The 24527-nt window shown below is 42.5% G+C and overlaps 1 protein-coding gene across 7 annotated transcripts in view; it reads right to left on the bottom strand.

Annotated features, from left to right (window-relative positions):
* PATJ (PATJ, crumbs cell polarity complex component) overlaps positions 1 to 24527 on the bottom strand; it is a 226842-nt gene that overhangs the window by 69167 nt on the left and 133148 nt on the right. For all 7 annotated transcript variants that reach the window (XM_019531540.1, XM_019531542.1, XM_019531543.1 and 4 more), the window contains 2 exons: positions 14985 to 15076; positions 1582 to 1654 (listed from right to left, as the gene is read on the bottom strand). In XM_019531540.1, the coding sequence (XP_019387085.1) occupies positions 1582 to 1654; positions 14985 to 15076 (165 nt within the window). The remainder of the gene's footprint in view (positions 1 to 1581; positions 1655 to 14984; positions 15077 to 24527) is intronic.

The raw sequence follows: 24527 nt of genomic DNA, 5'->3' as shown, positions 1-24527 counted from the left end.
AGATCAACAACAAAAATCTTTAAAATGTGCTTAGAAGCTTAGACCACATAAACTGCAGAATAACCCATGTGGACTCCAGCAGCTAAAAGGCTCCTAACAGAGCGTGAAGCACCATTTCAAAATCAATATTTTTCCTTAGCAAAACAGGCAAAGAAAGCCCAGGGCTTTGATTAAAACATTACCCAGAAACAAACAATATGGGGGGGGGGGTTTTGTACAGCAAAACACTTGAACTACATTAGCAATGTCTGCTAAGTGGCCTTAAATGTTACTATAATCTTGAAAATGACAAAACGCATGCCTCCAGAGGTTCCATCTGGCACTGCACAGAGTGAGCTAATGCTGCATTACTGTAATAATGTTTATTGAAATATCAAACACAAATGTACCAGAATTTAGCCATTGAAGGCTAGACCAAGCCTCAGCTGAATCATAAAATATGCTTTGCTTTATTAGCTCAAATAGATTGAATTAAAAAGTAGCAGCAGAGCTAGCTATGCACTTTAACTACAAATAAAATGTATTCTCTCTCTTAGTTATACTACCATATAGGGACATCAACTTTATAACGAAGTGGCGACATTACAGATTACACTGTGCAGTATAAACATTGGATTCACAATACTCAAGAGACTAATGAGCCTACAGCAGTAATAAAGAATAGTACTGGAAACACTGTCACACATGGGATGTTTTTGTTTGCAAGACAACAAGACTAAAAACGTCTCTTTAGTCTTGTCATCTTGCAAGCAAAAACATCAATTATTTTTCAATGGCAAGAACCATGCTATGTATGATGTGACGCACAGGACTTGATGGTAAAACATTTATTAAAGTACTATAAAAATTTAGTAAGTTGAACTAAGATAAGTATAAGTCTGACTCTCCAATAAGCATGGCATAGTACTAGGAATCAAGAGAACTGGGATCTATTGCTGGCTCTGTCAAATGAGCAAGTAATTTTACCAGGCTTCCCCTTCCACCATTTATCTGTCTACCTACAGAGTGAAAGCTGTCAGGGGCTCAGACAGCTCCTTGCTATTTGTCTGCACTGCGTGTAACACAAGGGGGCTGCAATTACATTTGGGGCCCCGCCATGCATATAAAAACAGTAACCTTTTTATTGCCTTCAGGGGGCACTGCAGCAGGCTCACTTTTATTTTCTAAATCCAGGTAAGAAGATACACTCCTGATACCTCTGAAAGAGTTGTATATTGGTGGAGAAGATGGAGGTCCCAGATAAACAAGGTCTTTACTCTAAGGGGAACTCCAGATTCTAGTTATGTTCCAGGCAATAAAGCCCCCCAACAGAGATTTCAACCCTCTAGGAAAGAAAGGCAGGGGAAGAGACAGTAGAACTGTCAAGTGACTTATTTTCTTGTCGTAGCCAATAATCAGAGTGATACTTGTCACTAAGTACCATGGCAAATGTTTCATTAAAGAACACCTCCCCACCCCCAGACGAAACACCCATTTGGTCAAGTTCCTACCTACAGCATTTTATGATTCAAGTTTAATTAGACAAGGTGTTTGGTCACACTGCTATCTAATTTAGCAAGCCCCGATTAAAAGGCATCTTACCTCAAAAGAAGATTGGGAGCTGGATTGTAATGGGAAAGGAGTAACAGCCATCTGGTTGAGTGCATCTTCGTTTCTATGAGACATCAAGAGAGACAAAAATCAGTACGCTATGCTGAAAGCACATGCCTAAACTTTTCTTTAAGGTGGTCATTGTTTTATTTATTGGTTTTAGGTACAAAAACCTATTTCTTATATAATATTATAAACAGTAACTTCTGCTTGCATTCCTTGCTAGTTCCTCTATGATCACAGCACTTGAACATGTGGATATTGAACAGAAATGAAAACAGGGTTTAAACAATTTGACAGCAGCAGAGGAATAGTAAACAGGAAATGACAATACAATAGCTAAGAGACATTCTGCATAGAGATTTCTTTTCCTATTAACAGACTCTATTTCAATTGCTTTAAAAGAAAGAGCCCAATAGCTACTTTCATCACAGACAGGAACACAGGGCTGGATGGGACCTTTTAGGTAATCATGACCAGCCCTCTGCTACCACACACCAAAAGATCCTTTTCATAAACTGAGCTGCATCTTACATATCATTAGGATGGTTTGCCCTGCTACTCTGACTGGAAGACTCCTATAATTTCTTAAAGGGATAGGTAGTAGCTGTGTTGGTCTAAGGACAAAGAGAGACAAGGTTCTTTGGGTAAGTCTGATAACTTTTATTAGATCAATTCAAATAGCTGGAAAAATTCTTCTCAGCAAGCTTTTGAGTATAAATGCTCTTCATCAGGCTGAGGAAGCATCTGCAGTTGGTAGGGGCTCTTCCTGGATGGAATGAAAAATAAAGCAGCAGTCCTATGATTTGTTTGCACTCACGGTTAGGAACTACCTTCCAGGTTGACGCCTAAATGTATTTATGGCAAGAATATACCCATTTGTTCTTGTCTACTGTGCTCTCTTCCCAAAGCATGCTTCATGACTGTACCTACTTCCTGTTTTGACTACTAGATTCCTTCTGCCATTAAGCACAAAACCCCTTTTTCTTTTCAGTATATCTTGGTTGCATACATTTCTGAAAATCTTATACATACACTTAGCAAGTATATCAAGAGGGTAAAAGGAAGCAATTAATACTAAATATCGATGAACAGCATCTCAAAAATAATGATGGTAATTTAAAGCATATTTTTCTTTTTTGCTCATAAACAGGCAAGTTATTATTTTGCCAATTTCTAACTATCAAAAACATTTTTATCAGATGACAATACATATTAATTTTGCCTTTCTGGAGGTCGTTTTTTTCCAGTGATACTCAAAACTATTGGACATGTCAAATTACACACCTTTCTGGCCTCTATAGAGCATAGTCAAAGAAATAACATATTATGCAACACTGTTAAAAAAAAGCATCTGATTTACAGAAAAAAGCTCAAGATTTTTTTTAAAAACTGCATGAATGAACCATATAAAATGGTGCATAAAAACTGCACAAAGACTACAAGAAAAGTCAGGCCTCCATTTTGCTAAGAACTCAATAAAGAGAGATAGTCCACACTCCAAAGAGCTTTAAGGAAGCATCTTCTGGGGAACTGGGATTAAGTGACTTGACCAAGGTCATATGGAATCTGTGGGCAGGTCAGCAACTGAACCCAGATATTTCAAGTTCCAGCATTTTAAGCACATGCTTGTCTTTCCTTTATTTTCTAGGAAAAAAATGATTTGTTCAGCTGGCAATAAATTTAAAAACAGACTATAAATGCCAGGAGGGAAAAAATATATGTATATGGTTTCACTTTTGTTTCTCCTTCAAAGGGTTAATTTCGTAAAACCAGGATGTTGCAGTTACTCTGAAAAAGACAACACTATAAATCAATACCCCCCAGTACAGCCGAAGATGGCAAATGAAACTGCAAGCATTTCAAATGACGAATCCTACATGTAAAGGTTGGTGAATTCATTTCCTTTATCTTCAACAGAACAGCCATGCAGTTCAAAGAAACTGTTTTAGGATTGATCATAATCCCTCACTTTTGTACTCTCTCGCAGCCTCTCCTTTTTGGCCCTCTTCAAAGCTTTGCAGCAGTTAGAAAATATGCTAATGTCCCTGCGACAATGACCAGTGTTACAAAATCAGGCATGCAGGAGGGCATGACAGAAATCCTAATGCACTGCATTTTCTGCGTTTGCACCTCACGACTTCCAAATGTCTGTCATTTCCCTAGTACAGCATATTAGGCAAGGATATTACTTCCTCCTTTTGTTTTCAAGTGGATACAATCCAATTACACTGCAGTTCTCACCTGAGAGGATTCATCAGAAAATCTAAGATGCCTAAGATCTGTAGCAATTTTGTCTGATTGTACAGGTTTTTCCTCATCTCCCTCAAGCATTGGAAAATGTCTTCATAAAACATGAATGGCATAAAAATTAGCACAAAGCTGAACAGTCCACAATTAGAAGTAAACTTGATTGTAATAAAGAATTGTTCTTAATGTTTAGTTTGTGAGAACTATTTTGCTTCTAAGAGACAGCTGGACGTTATTTTTAATATCTACATTACAAATTGCTCTGTTCTTAATTACCAACATATATAAATGCACTAAATATATACAAACACTAGGATTTATTCCCACATCATCAGCTTTAAATTTGTATGTCATTTTGAATAGACTGTAATTTTCATTCTATGTTATAATTTTTTTAGTCATTCCCCAGCAAAAGAACCAAGGTTGCAAAAAAAAAAAACTTAAAAATCCCAACTTGTAATCTACCTCTACTAGCACACATTCAAACACATTAATACCACTTCAAAGGAGACTGCTTCAAAGCAGAATCAAAGTGGGAACATATTTTAAAGTGACAGATATAATAATAAATGCTCTCTTTGCTCTTCACTCCCAGAAATGTCCTCGATTAAACATGAATTTATTTAAAATTAAAAGAAACAGTTGTTTGCTTTTGATGTTGAAGCCGACAGCTCAGCAGTTGCACCATCATTTTCAAGTTCCAGTGGCTGCAGAAGAACATTTAACATGTATTCCCATAATTACCCCCACTGTTGCCATTGAATACCACTCAACAGTGGCTCTACAATTTTGAAAGGGGGTACATATGGCACGGTGCCTCAACACATGTAACACAATGAATATTTTTCTCCTAAGCACAGTGCTCAGCCTCTGACTGGGTCACCCTGAGTCACGAGAGAGCTGTGACATCTGAAGCTGATGCCAGGGAAGCGACATGTGGGAGGTTAGTTTGACACTTTAAATGAGGGGAGAACTGAAGCCACAGGGTGGCCACAGCCCCATGTGTCCACCCTTAATACCACTCAGTAGTGCAGAGACGGGTAATTATTTGGGCTGGAGGGCCATTTAAGGAGTCTGGCTGAGCTGTCGCTGGCTGGTCAACACCCCCCACTGCAACAGCTCACCGCAGCTCCCCAAGTGGCCCCCCAGCCAAATAACTGCCCACCTCTGGGCAGAGAGAACAAGGGTCAGGAGAACCTAACCTTTGTTCCCTCCTTCTCCCTGAGGCCCCTCCTGTGCCTCGAGTCCCCGGCATGCAGCCAGGTCAGCGATGCACTGTGTTTCCATGAGCTGGCTCAGGCCACATGGGTGCAGCTGCTGTGGCTTCTGCCCAATCCAGCCATGTGCTGGGGACTCGGGATCAGGCAGGAGCCACGCCAGCTGCCACACTGGTGCAGCCTGAAGCAGCATGCGGGAACACAGTGCTGCACCAGTGCCCGCGCCCAGTACAGCCCAGATAACCTGTGGCTCCCGGTACCCGCTCCTCTGCCAGCGGGGAGAACCTTACCTGAGCTTTAACTCACCAGGTGCAGGGTCGGAGGGGTGTGCAGACAAGTCTCACCAGGCAAAAGCCTGGCCAGGAACTCAGAGCCCCTTACTTCTGAGCATACACTGGGACTGAGGAGCAGAGCAGGGCAGACAGGCTGGGGAGGGAAGGCGAGTGGCTGCTGCCGCTGGCATGAGGAAAGGAGAAGGGCAAGGGGCCCCAAAAGCCAGGGCAGCTGAGGGCAGGATATAATTCTCCTTCAGAGAAGCAGAATCATTTGGAAGACCAGATCTATCCCACTGGCTATATTTTGCCCACCCCAGCAGTAGAGACTAGTACAAATACCCCTTAGAAGCACATGGTCAAATCTTTTCAAGGTCAAAACAGGCTTCTGTTTTTTCAAAGTCAAAGTAACTTGCATGCAATTTACACATGGTGCTAGTCCTTCAGATAAGACTTCAAAAACTAAGAGTGTGTGTGGACAGGTGAAATACCTATACTGATTTACTGTGGGGTCACCATGAACTGACACAGCTGTTTCATATGTCCATTCCTCTACTAGTATAAGTGAAGTAAAATCACAGTAACCTGAATGACATAGGCTTAAAGTTACAGAGGTTCAACTCCATTCACCAGTAAAGGAGCAGACATATGAATGTTATGTTAGTTCCTGAGTCATAAATCTCCTCCCTGCCTTTAAGTGTATTTGGTTACATCTGTCCTGAGTTTCTTTTCATTATGCAAAAATGGTTACCATCTCATCATTTTGCTCTATAGTCACATCCAACTTATCCTAAATAACTTGGGTACAAAACTGTGAGGAAACTGTCTACCTGATTCTTGAGCTTGAGCTTGTATCCTACAGATGGCTGCATTTCAGTGATGTGATGGACCCACATGGCATGAATCACTTTTGGGTGGAAGGATTCCCATTAACATGTTTATTGTTTCTACTCTCCGGGCTGAATTTCAAAACTAACATTTTCACTTTAGTTAGAAATAAGAGTACTGACTGATTATGCTAGTTGAAGCCAGTATCGTACTGCACTCACAAGACTGCGAAAATCAGAGCCTCATTTAGTGTAGAAGATCAAGGGAAGCAGGAGGCAAGACAAGAGAAGCAGCAGAGACCTGATAAGTTCTGAACAGCCTAGACCCAGCTCGGACCCTCACACCAGTCTGAATGCAGTTTGAGCCTCACCAGGCTTCCCCCCCAGACACTCCAACATTGCCTCTTCCCCTCCCTTTATCCTCAGTGATTTAGGTTTTGCTTCTGTATCAGACAGATTCCTTGTATATAATATTACTATTATTAGTAAGTATTGTAATTAGCTCAGGTAAAATATGTATTACATGGGAGCGGAAAGGAATATAAGCACAAGAAGAAGATGCTGTGGCTCTCCCTATCAGAATGCTGTAGTGATATTCTGGAGGAATTTTCCAGGCAACTTTGAAAGCTTTCTAGAAAGTTACTTTTTGGACATGAAAACATGAGCCAGCCTCAGCTAGGGGCTTTTACCCACTGACCTTACATATTTTTAAGGTCTTGCCTTCAGATCTGTCTTCCTTTATGGGTATTTTCAAGTTCCCTCTTAAGTAGCCAAGGAATCTCTCTTAACTCTGTAGTGGTTAAAACCCAATTGCAATTCTACGCAAAATGATAGCATTTTGGACATTTAGACTATGCTACTCACTTGAACACCTAAAAGACCCATTTCATAGAAGTGCTTTTCCCTTTTGGGAATAAAAAAGGCACCAAGAACTATGAACAATAAACTAATAAGTAGTCTCATGGTATCTCTCAAAGTAGGTTAAGATGTAGAGCAGAGACTGTTAACCTGCAGCCCATGAGCCACAAGTGACATGCATGGGTAGTCTCTGTGTAGTACAGGGGTAGGCAAAATGCAGCCCACCAGGCCATTCTATCTGGCCCATGGGGCTCCTAAAAAAATTTAGAAAATTAATATTCATCTGCCCCTGGCTGCCTGTCATGCAGCTCTCGATGGCTTGCCAAAACTCAGTAAGCGGCCCTCCGTCCAAATAATTGTCCACCCCTGATGAAGCACGTAGCAGATCCAGGAGGAAGCATGTAACAGTGGTAGATAGGCCAGGGAGAAGAAAGCAGAGTAGTGGATTGGTCAAAGGAAGGGGATAGGACTGGTACTTGGGAAGGGGTGTGTGCCTTAAGTTGTGGCCGCTCACCGAAAAGGTTGATCCTCACTGATCTAGAGGCAGATAACTAAATAGTTCCTGCCCAGAGAAGTATCGCCTCACAAGGATTTCAGTCATTGGTAATGGGTTGAGGAAGTTGCGCAGATTGCTGACAAACAAATCCAGATCCTGGGTCTGCCGGCATGTTCACAATGTATAAAAAGTAGAGCCTAGATCTCCCCTTTCCCTATCTTCATTTTCTTACTCTAGTTCCTTGGGAAGAAAACAGCAGAAGCAACAGTAAATATTGCAGAGGTACACAGAACATTTTGCGTGAACCCCAGGAGAACGTTTAATTCAGAAGGCCCGGGATTTCCTATACCTCAACTCGGTATGGTAACTACGGAGAAAGCTTCTGTTGATGTTGGAAATGTTATTTTACTTCCCCCTTTTCCAGTCTATCCTTAACTAGCTGTGAATGGATTTTTGACAACTATTTAAAATTAACATTTAATCCATCCTGCAGAGTGCTTCACAAAAGTCTGGAAAGACACTGAATACTCTAGCTTCCTGAACATATGGACCTGTTCACAAGTAGGTATAACAACTAGGAGGTGGCAAGGCAGAGGTTTTTAAAACAAAAGGGAATAAGGAGAAAGGGGTCATGGGAGACTTGCAGACCTGGATGTATAGCATTTGGCAACAGCCCATTTTTAAAGTGCCTGAAGGAGTACAGCATGAAAAACAAATTAAAAACAGAAAATATAATTCCCCAATTAAAATACAATCGATTTGGTAGAACACAATAAAAATGGTAAAGAAAAGTAATTTAAAACAAAATCAAGTACAAAGCATTTAAACATTCATGACCTTCTAGTACTTAGTATTTAGTGCTTTTCACTGGGCCTTTTGGAGGGGAGTGAAGAGCTAACAATATTCAGTCATAATAACCTAAGTGGTAAGTAAAACTGTGAGCTCTCCATGGCTGAACAATCTAACCCCACTGCCATGCAGGCAGAGTGCAAGAACCTCTCCTTTGAATATCACCATAAATAATTTCTGCAAAATCTCTTAGAAATGGAAACTAAGATAAGTGGGCTTCCATGTGAATCTCCAATTCCATCATCAAGATAACAATGACTCTATGCCTTAAGAACTACAGTATGGAAGATGGACGTCAGACTGTAACAGATGAAATTTAAATATGTAACATCCTCTAACACTTCATTCTTAAAGCATTCATCATGTTTCAAGGCCTGATAAGACACCATTTTTCAATGAAAGAAAAACTTTGGACCTAAGAGTTAATCATGTAATATGATACTAAAATAGAATTTAAAAAATAAAGGGCAGTTTGAATCCTAATAAATTAGCAGTGATGCCAAGCTCTCACATCACTTTTGATTTGTTGGGATCTCATTATCCTGACACCAAAGCACTGACCGTGCATTATATAAGGTTAATTCAGCATAGACAAAGTGTCAAACTTGCCATATCATAACGTTATCTTCATAAAACAACAGTTCGCAACAAAGTAACTCGGATTTATTAATGCAAATATGACATTTAATTATATAATTTCATTACAGTCCTTAACAGGATTAAATTTATACTGCAGGCACGAAAACTATGATGCCTGCACAAACCATTCTGAAGAATCAAGGTCTACAGAGCATTCTTCCCCACTCATACCCCCGCCATTAAATATTTAGCTACTCATCATAGTAAGATTTCCTCTTCTCTCCCAAGACTACTGTCAAACGACATGTAAGAGTTTGCCTGACAAACGGTTAGCACTGAGGACACGGGCTGGGACTTTCAAAGGAACCTTACTGCCACTGACTTCCCATTGAGGCTTGCGTTCTTGTTGCCTCGGACTCCTTTGAAAAATCACAGTCAAAACATCAATCACAGTCTCTGGTACATGGAAATAAAAAAGACAACCCCCTATCTGCCATGCCAGATAGAAAATACCATGTTGCTAATGTTCATCCAGGTAAAATGTTATTTAACACAAACCAGAGGAAGCACGAACTGAGTCACTGCTTCCCAGAAAGATCATGCACCATTTACAATGCTCAGGTGATTTTTTTTCCAAGTTTTGCATACAAGCTGAATGTCTTCCGATTTGTTATTAGGAAAAGCCAAGCAGCAGCAACATGTGCTGAATGTGAAATAAAAATACAGTAACATTATAACTCTGAACTTTTTATACACTATTACAAGCTTTTTTATACACTATTACAACTAACAAGGCCACTGGGAAACAGTGCTACATTAAGGCCTATACTTTGGGGTTTGGCCAGAAAACCGTTTTAAAAAGACTATTGTCAATTTTACTGTGGAAGAGCTGTTCATAAACTGGAGTGAGAAACTTTCTAAAAGAACAGCACTTCTATGATCTTCAACGCATTTGCAGCAGTGTGTTTCATCAATGAAAAATTTCAGGAAAGAGTAGGAAGGCAATTTTTAAGACTATCTGGATGTTAGAAGGTATAACAAGATTTTTATAGTACATTTTAAATTTGAAACTGGGATTAGTTTCTCAGTGAAAGTCAAGAGGTTGACAACATCACAATTTCCCCAGCATCCAGATTGTTTCAGCTAACACCATCCTTTCAGTGATATGCATTGGAGGAAGTGGGTGAGGCTTGTACAAGAGATACTTGTATTTTTCTCTAGCAAAAGCGTATATGGTGCACTTCTGCCCTACCCGTGATAATAGGTAATAGCAACTTTCCTTGCTGCTGTTTCCTGCTGCAAAGGGAGAAAGGGTTTTTACTAAACACCATCCTTCATTGAGAAGGGAAGGCCGCTAAGATGCCAAGAGCCAAGATTGCTAAAAACACTGAAGATAGGCAAGACAACTCTTGTTTTCTTTTTTCAGCACGTTACCTGGGTAAGACGGACAAGAGGGAGTATTTACAACAGGGCACAATAAAAGTGGGCATCAGGAGTAAGTGCCATTTTTACTGCATTTTGTATAATTGAATTTATTTTAACTGGTAACTATATTTTCTGCTTTTCATTTGTTTTTCATGCTGGACTCCTTCAAGCACTTTAAAAATGGGCTGCTGCTAAATGCTATATATCCAGGTTTGCAACCCCTCCTTCCCCCACTGCTGCACCAGACCCTCAGGGAGCTGCTCCACCAGGGCACCCCTACAGCTCACCAGCTGCGGGCTCCCATGTGCTGTGCCGCTTGGGGCAGGCACAGGAGGCAAAGCTGAAAGGAAAGCCCAGAGACCCAGAGCAACAGGAGGAACAGCAACTGGGTGGGAACCGTACGTGCCCTTGAGTCACCAACTGGACAGCCCTGCCCTAAGATACAAAGAGAAAGGTAAGGATTCAAACTGAGAACTGAGCAGCTAGCATGGCTTCACTACCAGAGATGGCTCCAAGAGTCAGAAAGCAGTAGACAATTTAGCACTGGTTATACTAAATAGCCCACTGAGATAAAAAAAAGTCAGCTTCAGGAAGGAACTGCCTACATCAAATCTGGGGCCACAGTAAAGGGAAGAACTAGCTGGGGCTCATGCTTGGAGGGCTGTCTAACACTAGCCACTCCTTCAGCTGGTTTCACTTGAATTTATTCCCTTGCTATGGATCATCACTCCTGGGGATGCAGATATATTATACAGTATCAGATCACAGGAATCTATCCACAGGAAATCATGCAATGTTTTCATCTGCTCTTCCAGTAAGAGATTTGCTTTTAAGTCAGTATTCTAGTGGATCTTTCCTAATCCTTGGTCCTAACTTTCTCCTCTAATAAAGACAGATCCAGAAACTCTTTGCAGGAGAAACTTTATGGGTAAAATTCTTCTCTTTTAACGACTCACTCTTCCCAGCTTTCAAAACATAATAAATGTTATGATATTCTATTCCCTCTTGCTCCTTGGAGGTGAGTGTACATATCTGAAATCATCCAAGCAGCAAACCCATCAGCACAGTTCACAATCACTAACACTGTCACCACTAATTTTTTCAGCTGGAAAAGCCCTTATGTAGGCAGACTGGAAAGCTGTTTGAAGGTTTAAGAACGTTGCTATAGCACCACTCAATAACTAGCACTACTCCTATAACTCAATGTTGTTATAGCTAGCATCACACCAGAGAGATCCATTGTATTTCAATGCTTCCATTTCAATATTACAGGTTTAAATACATTTTTCAAAGGAAGTGATCGAAACCCGCACTTTTAAAACTCTGTTAGCCCCACAAGTTTTGTAAATTGTACAGCCTGTCACAATTTAGGGTTGACTAATCATATCAGATATGCTACACAGTCATGTCCCAAAGAATTTAGAGACTAAATAAGAAAAGGTAAGCACTAAACTGGAAAAAAGGTTTGTGGGATTATTTCTAAGGGGGCAGATTGGTTAGTTTGTTTTTTGAAGAGGCAGGTTTTAAAGAAAGATGCACCACTCTGATAGTGCATTGGGCTCCTAACATTTTGTTTAAAAACTTTTACATTTTCATGTGTGAACTAGCATTTAAGAAGGCTTCAAGTTTCAACCATTTCCTTTTGATGAGGAAAGGAAATGGTTTACTAGCAGGACAGCTGCCTATCTAGATATAGGTTTGGTCCAGGATTCATTTTTCCCTTCTATTACAGCCCCGGTCACAGCAGATGGTGCTTCGGTTGCTTATAGCACTTCACCGCTGGAGAACACCTGTCTTCATTAATATTTGAAAGGGTGTTCAGGTCAAGCGGACAGATACGTTGTTTGTCAATATACAATAGTACAAAGCACGGAGCAGTGACAAAACCCATGTTCTTCTGAAATCACGCGCCTTTTCAACTTGAAAAACAACATTTTACAACAACACTTTTTCCAGCCCAAGAGACTTTGATGGAGCAAATTCAATGGCTACAATCTTCCCTATCTAGTACACATAGTAAATAAACTATTACTTATAAAAAACACCTTCTTCCTAATCCGATGGGTTTAATCACAGATGACTAGAACTAGAAAAAAAAGGAGATTTAGGCAAGAATTTACATTACCTTTAATAGATGAAATTTCTCAGGTGTGATCCAAACCATGTGGTACAAATATTCATATTTAAAATGACTCTGCAGCAAGTGAGCTGCTTTCATTATAAGCTTTGCTATATTTTTAATTACAGAACTCAAAAGACAAATGTATCTGATCAATGCAATGTGGCACAAGCAATCCACTCTCCTATGGTGTGGTCTGACAGTCAGAACTAAATCTAGTTCCGGGTTTGTTTCATATATTCTGCTTTAGCCTCTGGAGCTTTCACACCAGACATTTTCCACATGCAATTAAGTAATGGAGAGTGAGTTGTTGTACATGACATTTAATTTTCAATAGCTGGAGAAAGTAACACAGGAGCTGCAGGCAAGATCATTAATCTCTCTTGTATACTCTGCGCTGCCAAGTATAGCAACTCATTCTTCATTGCGCTAGTCTAGCTCTTCCATCATATTTGTGTATACTGTACCTGATACAGGTACATGAGCATATGTACACACTTATGTTGTATGTTCATATCTAGATTACTACAGTGCTCATGAATAAGCTGAATATTAAGCTAAGAATGCAAAATTACATACAACATGCCTGGGCTTCAAGAGCTCAAAATTACCTGGCAAGGACATGTGAACAAAGCAAGCTACAGCAGACCAGATCTATTTGTCCTGAGTTGATCACTCTAGAATATTCAAGTACATATGGACAGAACTGTGTGCAAGGGGAAGACTTTACTCTAAATATAAAAGCAGACACCTTCCCCCCAGTGTTGTAAGAAGGCAGCTCTAGTATATTAGCCTTGCAGCTGTGGTGGAGGAAATGAAGGCGTCTCAATACATTTCCTACTCAGGGTGTGGACAGACATAACAGCCATTTCAAGAATGTCACTGATTGGGAACTGGTTCAATGGTCTCTGGACAGAGGTGACTGCACATGCACTGCTAAAGGGTTTATGTAGAAGCCTCACCTTTTAGGGCAGGGGCAGACAAAATATGGTCCGTGGGGTAGATCCAGCCTGTCAAGCACTTCCATCTGGCCTGTGGCTCCCACCAACAAGTTGTGCCCTGCCCAGCCCTTCTACCCATGAGGGTGGGAATGAGGCACCCATGTGTACACCCCTGTACCCCAAATATAACCTACTGTGCCTCACTCTCACTCTTGCGGGCAGAAGGGCGCAGCCTGGCCAGCACACAGCTTCAGGCGTTCCCCTCCCAAGGGGGGCAAGGAGAGGGACTTCCAGTGGCAAAGGTCAGGGGTTAGGGGTGGGACTTGGAGTCCCAAGATGTCAACAAGAGGGTGGGGCAACCATCAAGGGGAGAGGCTACCCATACCGCCCTTGACAGCTCACCAAAACTAATTAAGCGGCCCTCCACCCAAAATAATTTCCCACTTCGTTTTAAGGACTGCAGTGCTGCTAAAATGCCACCAGGGAGTGGTAGAGTACCCAGACCCTAATGCTTTCCATTAGGGCTGTGCGAAGCTTAGGTCACCGATTCGATTCAACAAAGATTCGGCCCAATTTGGCAGCGGAATCTCCAAATCCAAATTGAATCAGGAGACCCTTTAGTCTCTCCAAATTTAATCAAAACCCTCGAAATCAGTTCAGAAAGATGTGGATATTTGGATATAGACACAGCTTTAAATGTTTTTTCTACATATCTTAAGGTACCAGGTGACTTGTGAACACTGACATGGTGGGGAGGATGAAGCATCCCACAAAAGCGTGGGGGGGAGGGGGTGGTTCTCAGCATGCTCAGAGGCGGACTCAGAAGTGGACCAACAGCAATTCCAGTCCACTTCCGGGTCTACCGTGGAGCACGTGGGGGACTCTTCCCCCTTCCCCCAGCTTGGCAACTGTTGCCTCCTAGGTCTGGGGGAGCACCTGGGGTCCCCCTGTAGCTGGGGGGGGTCCCCTACATGCTTGGTGGTGGACCCGGAAGTGCCCACTTCCAGGTCCACTGCCGAGTGTGCAGGGGCTCTCCTGCGCTCCTGTGGGATGTTCCATCCACCCTACTATCTCAGTGCTCACAAGACACGCCTGGTACCTTGAGGTATGCAGAAAAAACATTTAAAGCTGTGTCTATGGCTGAATCACTGATTCTCCAAATCAGCATCGAATCTTCAGATTCATATTGGGCTGAATGGAATCGGAAACCAGAATGACTATATGCTGAGGAGGAAGATGTCGTTGTCCACAATTGCAATTTTCTGCTCTTCCTGCTGAAAAGCACTGAGTTTACTATCATCCCAAAACCCTTTTTAGAAACTATCCTTCTCATGTCCATCAAGAAGCTTTGCAACTCCTCACTTGCTTGTCATTCCTCAAACGACTGTCTCTTCAGTACTGCAATTCTGTATTCTGTGCAGGTGCCTCCCTATTTCTACCTACAAGTAATCTCTGTAAATATTATATTGAGAGAAATAAAGAAGCTCAGCACCATTACAAATGAGACTATTCATGGATAAACCCAAATACAATGAAATAAGTTGATGAGGACTGTTCTTACCGAATGAAAACCAACTTGACCTTTGATGGGGAGGTCTTAATTATTGCAGAGGCATTCTGATGGCTTCTTCCATACAATATCTGATTGTTTATCTGTTTAAAGAAAAATGAAGACAACCAGTTCATACAAAAATCAATTTAAAACAGAATAAATATGCATTGTTTGGTACTTACACTGTGTTATCCAGCACTTCAAAGAAAACTACAGCTGAACGATGATTAAGTGATAGAAAAAAAGCATGGGGCATATGAAATATAAATCCCATCAGTTACAAGGACCTTAGGTGTATCAGAATTGAGCATTATATTATCACCATCCTTTCAGTGAGATGTATTGGTATTCCACGCAAGTCTATTTCAGGCACAAGTGTGCTGTACTAAGACAGTGTATGAAAAAGTGCACAGGAGAAAATAAGCAATGCTAACCTCTCAGTGCTCTCTCTCTCAAAATTCAATTTTGTTTTGGACAGTCAAGGCTATTATCCTGTCATCAGTTCATGCACAAAAGGAGGACAAGATGTGACCCTGAATTCAGAAGTAACACTTTAGTGCTAATTTAGCTTTCTTATTTCCTTTATGGAAAGAAAAGACAAAAAAACTGAATTAATTTGAAGACTACTCTATTTTTCATTATGACTTCAAGACAGACCACAAAATTGCAGCTTTAAAGCTCACTAAAAATTAAATTTTCAACATGTTAGTCACTATGCTATTTTCAAAGAAAAAAGGATATTCTATTAATAGTGTAATGGTCTCTGACAATTAACTTTAAGGTTTGCTTTGTGCAAGGAAAAAACAGCCTCAGATTTAACTTGGCTTTGTCTGTATGCCCTACACAAGTGTCTATTTCCATCACTGTCAATTTGAGAGAGAAAATGTTTATTCGCCTCTCATATGTTTAAGGAAAATAATGAGTATGGTTTAAAGGATCATTTTTTGCTCATTCTAAAAAAAGAACAATCTAAAGAGAAATTATCTAAACATGGCACCTATGACAGCTTTTAATTCTTTGTTCAATTTTGTGAAGAGAGCTGCTCCTTAACTGTGCCTCAAGGCCACACTTAGTCCCTAGAGAACTTGCTAGCCACATCTCTTTCTCCAGCAGAAAGAGACAAAAGTGATGGGAAAGGATGACAAAAATGAACAGGAAAAGGGCCAACTTTGTTTTAATTTTTTTGAAGGAAGACAAAACAGCAGAATGAGAGGCACAGGCACATTGCTTATTTTCTCAGTTTTACTCTTCTCTGTAGTTATGGAAAACAGGGTATCCCTTTGCTAAGGAAACGCAGTATGCTCAAATGTACATAAAGGCTATCCTGTACAATTACAAATCCCAATATGACAAGAGCCTTTGAAAATCGAGAGACAAACACTTTCTATTTAAAGGTTTTCTTTGACAAAAGCCACCCAAATGCCATTACCATTACCAGGTCGAGTTATTTTTTCTAAAGCATCTGAATTCCTTTCCTATTTGTAGGAATATGACAAGTCAAGCAAGTTTCACAAAAAGATGCTTCTACCCAGCAGAGTCACACTTAGCTACCTCATCTTTACTGAGGACAATATAGCTGTCTGGCTGTTTTCATGGTAATCAAGATGAAGGGAATGTTACCTAATACAAAATGCCAGAATAATGACAATACTTGAAATGTTTTCTCTTCTTCATGAAATATTTAAAAGATTCTGCTGACCCATTTATTTAACAGGCAAGTTTAGTATTCAGACATACATGCACTCCAGTGAGATTGCAGCAGTATTAGTGCACACAAGTATATATGCACCCTAAAAAAAACAGAGGCCAAGGAACACAACAAAACTGATTTAAAGGACTGGAGAGACCAAGTTATGAAGAAAGATTACAGGAGCTAAATAGATGGGTCTTGGTTATGTGACAGCTGGGGCTCTGAAGCAACATAATAAACTGTCTACAGGTATTTCAGAGATGGAGAGGAATTCTTTGTGATGGTAGAAGGCATGCAACTACAGACAGGCTGGCACAGTGCTTATGGTACTAGTGTTGAGCACAAGATCTCAATGCCATTTCCTGTTCTGCTACGGATTTCCTGTACTGACTTGAACAAGTGACTTGGTCTCTATGGCTAGAAACAGAAACTGCCAAATGAAGCAAATCAGCTGTGCTGCGATGCATCACGACACAGCTGATCTGCTTCACTGGGTGAAAAAAAAATGGCAGCACCATAGAAAAAAATGGCAGCACCAATGAGATGTCAGGCGATATGTTTCCATCCTTTGTGCCTCAGTGCTCTCTCTGTACTGCTTCCCTACTCAGAGAGGATAAGTGTGTCAGAGCACTGAGCTGATCAGATACTGTGGAAATTAGAGAAGATAGCAAAAACTGCTGTAATGAATTTAAGGAAGAAAAAATATGCAATGAAGATTAGGTCTAGCTTATGGGCAAGGAGATGAACTAGGCTGTGGAAGACTCCAATGGCAGTCCCATCCCTTTGCACATTTAAAACTATTCTGGACAAAGCACTTGATAATGTACTGCAAGGACCCATCATGTACTGACAACCAGGAGATGGATGATATGATCCTGTAGATGTCCAGCTTCAAACAAGGTGCTAGATAAAATACAATCTGGTCTCCTTCCCTCTTCCTTCCAAAGTTTTCATTATAAATGCTTCTAAATCAGATTGGCTTACATTTTCCTCCTCTAACAGGTATGTGCCTTTCCAAAACTGAAAATCCTGGAAAAACTGAATACTTCATATGTACTCTGCTCTCTCGTTTTCCCTTTTTTCCCCCCCAACTGATGTTACATAACACTTAAATTCACACTCGAAATAAAATTCACATTTTTAACACCAACAGTAATTCCTCGCAGGAGTAGTTCACCAATACAAGAACATCAAAAAAGGCAACAAACTGGTTACACATACTCATTAGAAAGCTCAAAATGAGGTCAATTCATCTAACATGGCCTATCAATCTGTACACTCCTGTCAAGACAGAGAACCAGGAACAGCCTTGGTGAGAATGTGAAAAGATCAGGCACTGAGGACACTACCCAAAGTTGAAAGCTGTAACCTACTGTTTGTCATTGTCAGCTTTCAGGGTTTATAGTTCTGGAGGTGGTAAGCTACAGCATACTTCTTTAATCAAAAAGTACTAGATAGGAATTTGGCAAAAAGTGAACACTTAGACAAAATACAGAATTCAAACTAAATTTGCACTATATTTGCTGGCTTTATTTCTCTTAATGTAAAAATAACCTATTCACTAGGAATATTACATGTTTTTCAAATCGTTTAGATTTAGTTAAATTGCCATCAATTTTTCTAAACAGCTGCCTACTTAGATCAGAATTTATAGTCTTTACACTGGCTAAATTAATCCTATTCAACAAATGTATCAAATAGTCTAAAATGTAATTAGCTGTGAGTTGGGCTATAAGTTATAATTAAGTAATTACAGAAAAATGAAAATTTGATTACAGTAATGCATTGCCTTAAAGCTTTTTTGTTGTCCTGCATAGTTATTCTACCATTACAGACCATATTACACTTTTACTTTTCTTTGCTTTTTTTCTTCTTCTTCTTCTTTTTTTTTTTTAAAGATCAGAGCCTCTTCTTAAAAGAAAATTTCAGTTTTGTTTTTTTTCCACAGCTCCTCGGATACCACGGTATACATCTAGATTTCCAAAGACTACCACTTAAATCAGGGACCACATCAGAGCCACAAAAATCAGCAGGTTGTTTACTCTATGTTGTGGGAATCAAACCCCAAAGTAACGGGTTGGTTTTCCACATAGGCGAGGCATAGGGAAAACATGGGGAGGGCATGTGCCCCCCTTGCCCCCCGAGACTGGCTGCTGCCAAAGCCGCCACCGGCTTCTGTGGGCAGTTACCACCCGCCCACACCCACCCCTCACTGCTATTGCTGCCAGTGGTGGCTGCAGGCGGCCCCCTACCCACCACCACAGTGCCCCCCAGTCTTGAGAGGCACCAGTCATTCATGGTTTTCCAGATTAAAGATTGATTATTTTCTTTTAATGCAGGGCTCAAGTATTACTACAGAAAGATTCCTCTTCAAAAGAAAAAAGAGTCTAAATAGATATTAATATAGGCCAGTTTAGAAGTTACATTAACTGCAGAAAATGCTCTACAGATGTAACCAAACAGACAATCAGGGCACAAAGAGCACTCGAAGGTAACCCTGGACGGATACAGCATCGGATTGCAGTGTTGTAGGTCACAACGTCATAATAAACATTACCAGATCCCATCAGGCTCACGTTGGGTCATATTGCGTCAGCAACCCATGCTTGTTTGCACTCAGCAGTAACACCCCATAGTGTGCTTTCTGAAGTGGTCTAACAGTGCAGTGAACTTGGGGGTGGGGTGGGGAGAGGTGGTGTTTTTAATTTTTTAGAAGTTTATCATATAGTCCTTCAGTCACAGGCAAGCTGTTGAAATGTAGTAATATTTAAATCTGAAATTGGTCTTCTTGTTTTTATGGATTTATGGCCTTATCCAGAATTTACTGAAGTCAAGGGTAATTTTCCCTCAATTTCAGCAGGGTCTTTGTACTTTACTGTTTAGTCTATGAGGTGCATCTCAAGCTAGTCTTTGTTTTGTCTCCTAGTAATGAATTAGAGAAATTGCCTGAGTTGGGGAAAATCACATCCCTGGCTAGGTAATCATGAAGCACAGTTACAAATATTAAAACATTCTACAATTTGGGGGAAGAGGGAGAGACGACATCAGATTCAAGGGTGAATGAAGCCAACTAAGGCTTATCAGGTGAGGCTGCTGAGCTCTATACAGCTGTAAAGAAAATAAGAACAACAGCCACATATGTAGGTGGGTGAAAATTAACTAAAAGCTTGCCTGAAATATTTTAATAGCACTCCACTTTCTTACTATATCCAAAGGCTTTTGTGTGGAATAAAATAAAAATAAAAGAAAACTGTATTTCGTGTTTTGGGTATCTACAATCCATAATATCAACTCTCTTCATCTTCCATTCTCCAAAGCGATTGCTTGAGATGTTGGTTAGATCTGAACGTTGAACCAAAAATTTTTCTGGTTTTGCCTAATGCATTCAAAAATTACTTTCACCTAGAGAAAGGATAAAGCCTTAAATATTCCATTTCCATTTTGATGAGTAGGAGATAATTTGAATCTGCAGGATCTCACTGCCATCTGGGGTGAGAAGGACACCTAGCACCAGCTCCAGATAGGACATCAAATAAGAGACGTCTTCAAATGCATCACTCAGCAGATGGGCATGCAGGGCACAATAGAAACTGGTCACAGTGTCTTGCCAAGACCATACTGATGAAGAGGCATTATTACCGTGTGCCTGATGCTACAAAGCTGTTGATGGGCTGCAGACCAAAGATGCTATTTAAATGGATCTGTCGTCCCACTTCCTCACCATGAACAGGGCAGTCGACACTTCCCATATATCCATAGGACCAGGACTGTTCTGGAGAAGTCACCCACAGGGACTCCGCTGGAAAAGTAGGAGGCTGTGGGACACCACTCCCTACACAGGGGCCACAGCTGTTCTGGAGCAAGTGCTCTCACATGCCAATGCACCGTACCAACTCTTCAACAGCAGGGCAGCGGTCACTAATACAACCCGCAGGACACGCGGCCAGTCTTCCCTATACTTCTCCTGACAAGTCAGATGCCATGCAATCCATGATGGTAAGGTCTGCCCCAGTTTCATGCAGCCCATAGGCCCTGGGGGAAACGTGGAGCCCCCAGAGCAGGGAAGGGAGGACAAAGAATGGCAAAAGGAACGCTGAAACCGCCACAGGCCACTCCCTGTGGTCATCACCTTCTCTCAGGCGAATGAATCGCCTGCTTCCCCCCCCATCCCCACCCTCCCCTGCTGAAGCCTGGATCCCACCCAAGGCACCAGGTCTTCCTCCCCTCCTCCCCCCCTAAATAGCATTTCCTATTTAATGGGATTATAAAGCCAGGCAATTGACCCATTCTTGCTTTTTGCTCTCAGTACTTCAGGGCAGAGCGGAGTTTAAGCACAGATACCTCAAGCACTTATGCGTAAACAGCTCCTCCTCCCCACAGAGCAGTGGAAAGGCATCGCTAACATTTATTGAGCCCCTCAGGCTAAAGGGTAAACAGCAGTTTTGACAGAGTGCCCCCAGATCAGGGACAGAAGATAGCACACAGGTACGTCCAATAACTGCTGGAGTTACAGTGGAGCAGGAATGAGACAAAAAAAACAGTCCTTTGCAAAAAAAACCCCAGACCTTCCTCCCTGTCCAGGAAAGGGACACATGTAATGGAAAGATTCCTGCATGGGATCGATCCCTTGTCTCAGCTGCTCAACTTTCCCTGCCAGGGTGACTCTTGGGTTGCACACATGGATAGGCTAGCTTTTCCCCACCCCTCTGATCCAATCCATGGATGAAGTCCAATGGGTGCTTGGTGACTCTGATTTTTACACCACAGACAACCTCTCAGGGTAGCCCCAAACCCCCACCTGAAATCAGTTCCAGGGCAGCCCCAGACCTGCTCCATCCCACCTCAACTCCTGAAAGCTAAGCAACCCCCACCTTTGTCTGCAGGCTCCACATCTGTGTGTGGAAGGCCAGCACGCAGTGGCCAGCATGGCAGATTCAGGACAGGAAGCTGAACACCTGCAGAGTACATGAGCAGGGATCTCTGTAAATCACAGAGGAATTCCCCCCTGCAGCAGCTCCTTACATTTTTTTCATTTTACTGCTTACCCCACCCAGCCCTGACTGGTGGAAGGGCCCTGTTGGCCAGGTCATTTACCACTGATTGCCGGGGAAGCAAAAACTGTTTTTTGCTTCCCGGCCACTGATTGGCAAAGGGGCCCTGGTGGCCCCACTGCATGCTGCTGACCGGCGGGGAAGCAAAAACCATGAGAGATGTGCATACAAGGCACTGGCAAAATGAAGAGAAGAAGAGAAGAAACTCAGGTTACACCCTCTGAGCTCAGGCCACACATGGTGGACTCCTGGTGCTAGGGGCTACAAAACCAGGATGAGGAACGAATTGTGACATATAAGGGAAAGGGACAGGCCAGGGGGTGCTTACATCTGGGCTTGTGAGCCACATGACCGGGGGCTCCAGATAGCCACCTGCTGTTTGAAGGAGACACCACGCAGCACAGTAAAGCTGCGAGAGTGGAAACGGCAGGATAGGGAGTTAATGTAGGGTTACCATATGCCCAGGTTTTCCCAGACATGTTCTCTTTTTGGGTCCTCCCATCTCCATCCGGGAGGTTTTTCAAAATATTAGGAAACGTCCAGGATTTTCCTCTGCCTCTGCTTTCCCGGCACTTCCTGGCTTACCCTAGCAAGGAGCTGCTTGGGGCTTGGGGGAGGGGGCACGGGGCATCATACGCTGTGCACAGGCAACGGCAGATGCAGGCAGAGGTGCGTGCATGTGTGTGTGCATCTGCAGCAGGGTGGGGAGGCAGGATTCTTCAGGGGCAGCAGGGGGCTATGTGGGCAACAGGGCTGGAGGGCACAGGGGGCTACAGGTTGGGAGTAAGGGATATCAGCATGATCTGGGGAGCAGGGTACTATGGGTCAGGAGTGAGGGGCAACAGCAGGGCTGGGGGTGCTGTGGCTTGGGAGAGAGGGGCAGAGGTAGGGCATAGACCTATCACTGCCCTGCCAGTCACATACCCCTCCTCTTCCCAAAACTGGTGCCCTCTTTTTTGAAACTGGAAATATGGCAACCCTAGTTAATGACCCTACATGGGGTCCACCTATGACACCCCTGACAGGTATCAGCATTGGCTCCCGCAGGGAACATATAGCCCTCCTGGGAAGGAGCGGTGGGGCAGACTGCACCCAGCCTCATACAGCATGGCAAGCCCCACTCTGGGGACTCTTTCCTGGGGGGAAAAGGAATGGGGGTACCACAGGGGAACCCAAGGGGGTGCCCAGGATGCCAGCTGTGGGAGAACATTCCCCTACTGTGCCCTGAATGTGGGATGCTGGGAGGAAAGGGGTGCCAGGACAGGAGATGGTGGGTAGGAGCCACCAAACCCTTCCAACCTTCCTGGTCTGAGCAGGCTAGAAATCATCTGGTGGTGCCCACTCTGGGGAGCAGCAGTGGGGAAGTGGAGCAGTTCTGGGCTGCATGAGACCTAATATTAAGGCTGACAGGGACACCATACCTCTTCCAGGCCCAGTTCACTACCCCCGAGTGCTCGCTGTCACACCACGTGTCTTGATCCCCCCGCCCCCTCAAGCAGCTCTAAGTCAGTCCTGAACAGTGCAGGAGTGCTCAAAACAGCGGGGAAATGCAACCCACCAGCCCACTGGGCCAAAGGGTCACTGGGGCAGCTTCTGGCAGCAGAGCCCAGAGGCCCCAGCTCCTACTGTGGGGGAGTGACCTTGAGGTGGGATGGAGCAGGTCTGGGGCTGCCCTGGAACTGTGATTTCAGGTGGGGTTTGGGGCTACCCTGAGAGGTAGCCTTGGCAGAGATAGGCAGCCCCCAAACTTGGGTCAGCTGCCTGACATGACCCCAAGTGTTGGCCCCATGGGCCTTGAGGGAGGAATCATGGCCCTGGGGCCCAAGGGTGTCTTTGACACCCACTGCAGCGATGCCTCCCGACCCGAATCTCCCCCCAAACTGGCTCTCCTTTCCTTACAGCACAGCAGCTGCCTCCTGGCCCACAGCTCTATCAGAGAGATGCTGGGTCCAGGATCACTCAGCTGTCCAGTTCCTATATGGAGAACCCTCTGGTTTTGACACTGGACCTCTACAAGTAGGGTGTCAGGTCAAAAGCTCCCTACCCTGTGCCTCCCCTTCAAGGTTTTGTGTTTGTTGAGTTCTGGGGTCAGGGGGAATGCTGCTGACCCCAAACCCCTTCCAAGTTCTGTCATTCCTTTGGAGGAGGGACCATGTTCTGCCATAGGCAATGTTCAACAGATAGATATATATCTATAGCCATATCTATATATATATTATTAAATACAAGAAAAGTTTGGTACTTGTTAAAGGATCTGAAGTTAAAGTTAGAAAACACTGAGTCATATGGTGAAATGCCTTTCTGTGGTCTTTATCCTTCAAATCTATTTGTGTTAGGTCCTGTGTGACCAAGGAAGTATAATGTTTTGCTAATTAGCTAGATCTTTCATAATGGAACAGAAACTCTCCTTGCAGAGGTTTGAAAAATTGGTCTGTACAAAACACATAGCACCATGATTCACAAGATAAAGGAAAATACATGAAGGAAGAAATAAAATGGAAAAAGGAAAGAGAAAAGTAACTTAACTGAAGTCTTCCCACCTCATTGTATCCTTTGTCAGAATATTCTTCTAAATCATGCATGTGGCATCTGTGGTGTTTGTCACATTTGAGAATAAAGAACATAAGTTCCAGAGACAGCAAAAATATCTACAAACACATCTTGTATACTGAGGTGTCATACTTTGTTCTGCGGGTGGCATGGAGTGTAGAAGAGTGCACACTGTATACACCTGCTGCAACAACCGCTTTGCAAACCGCTAGATTAAAATCATATTGCCTTGCATACACCTAAAAAGTTAATGAAATTACC

Source organism: Crocodylus porosus, unplaced genomic scaffold, assembly GCF_001723895.1.
Source record: "Crocodylus porosus isolate Cpor-Errol unplaced genomic scaffold, CroPor_comp1, whole genome shotgun sequence".
Classification (NCBI taxonomy): Eukaryota; Metazoa; Chordata; order Crocodylia; family Crocodylidae; genus Crocodylus; species Crocodylus porosus.
The sequence above is the reverse complement of the archived record's forward strand: the minus strand, read 5'-3'. Positions and strand labels throughout refer to the sequence as shown.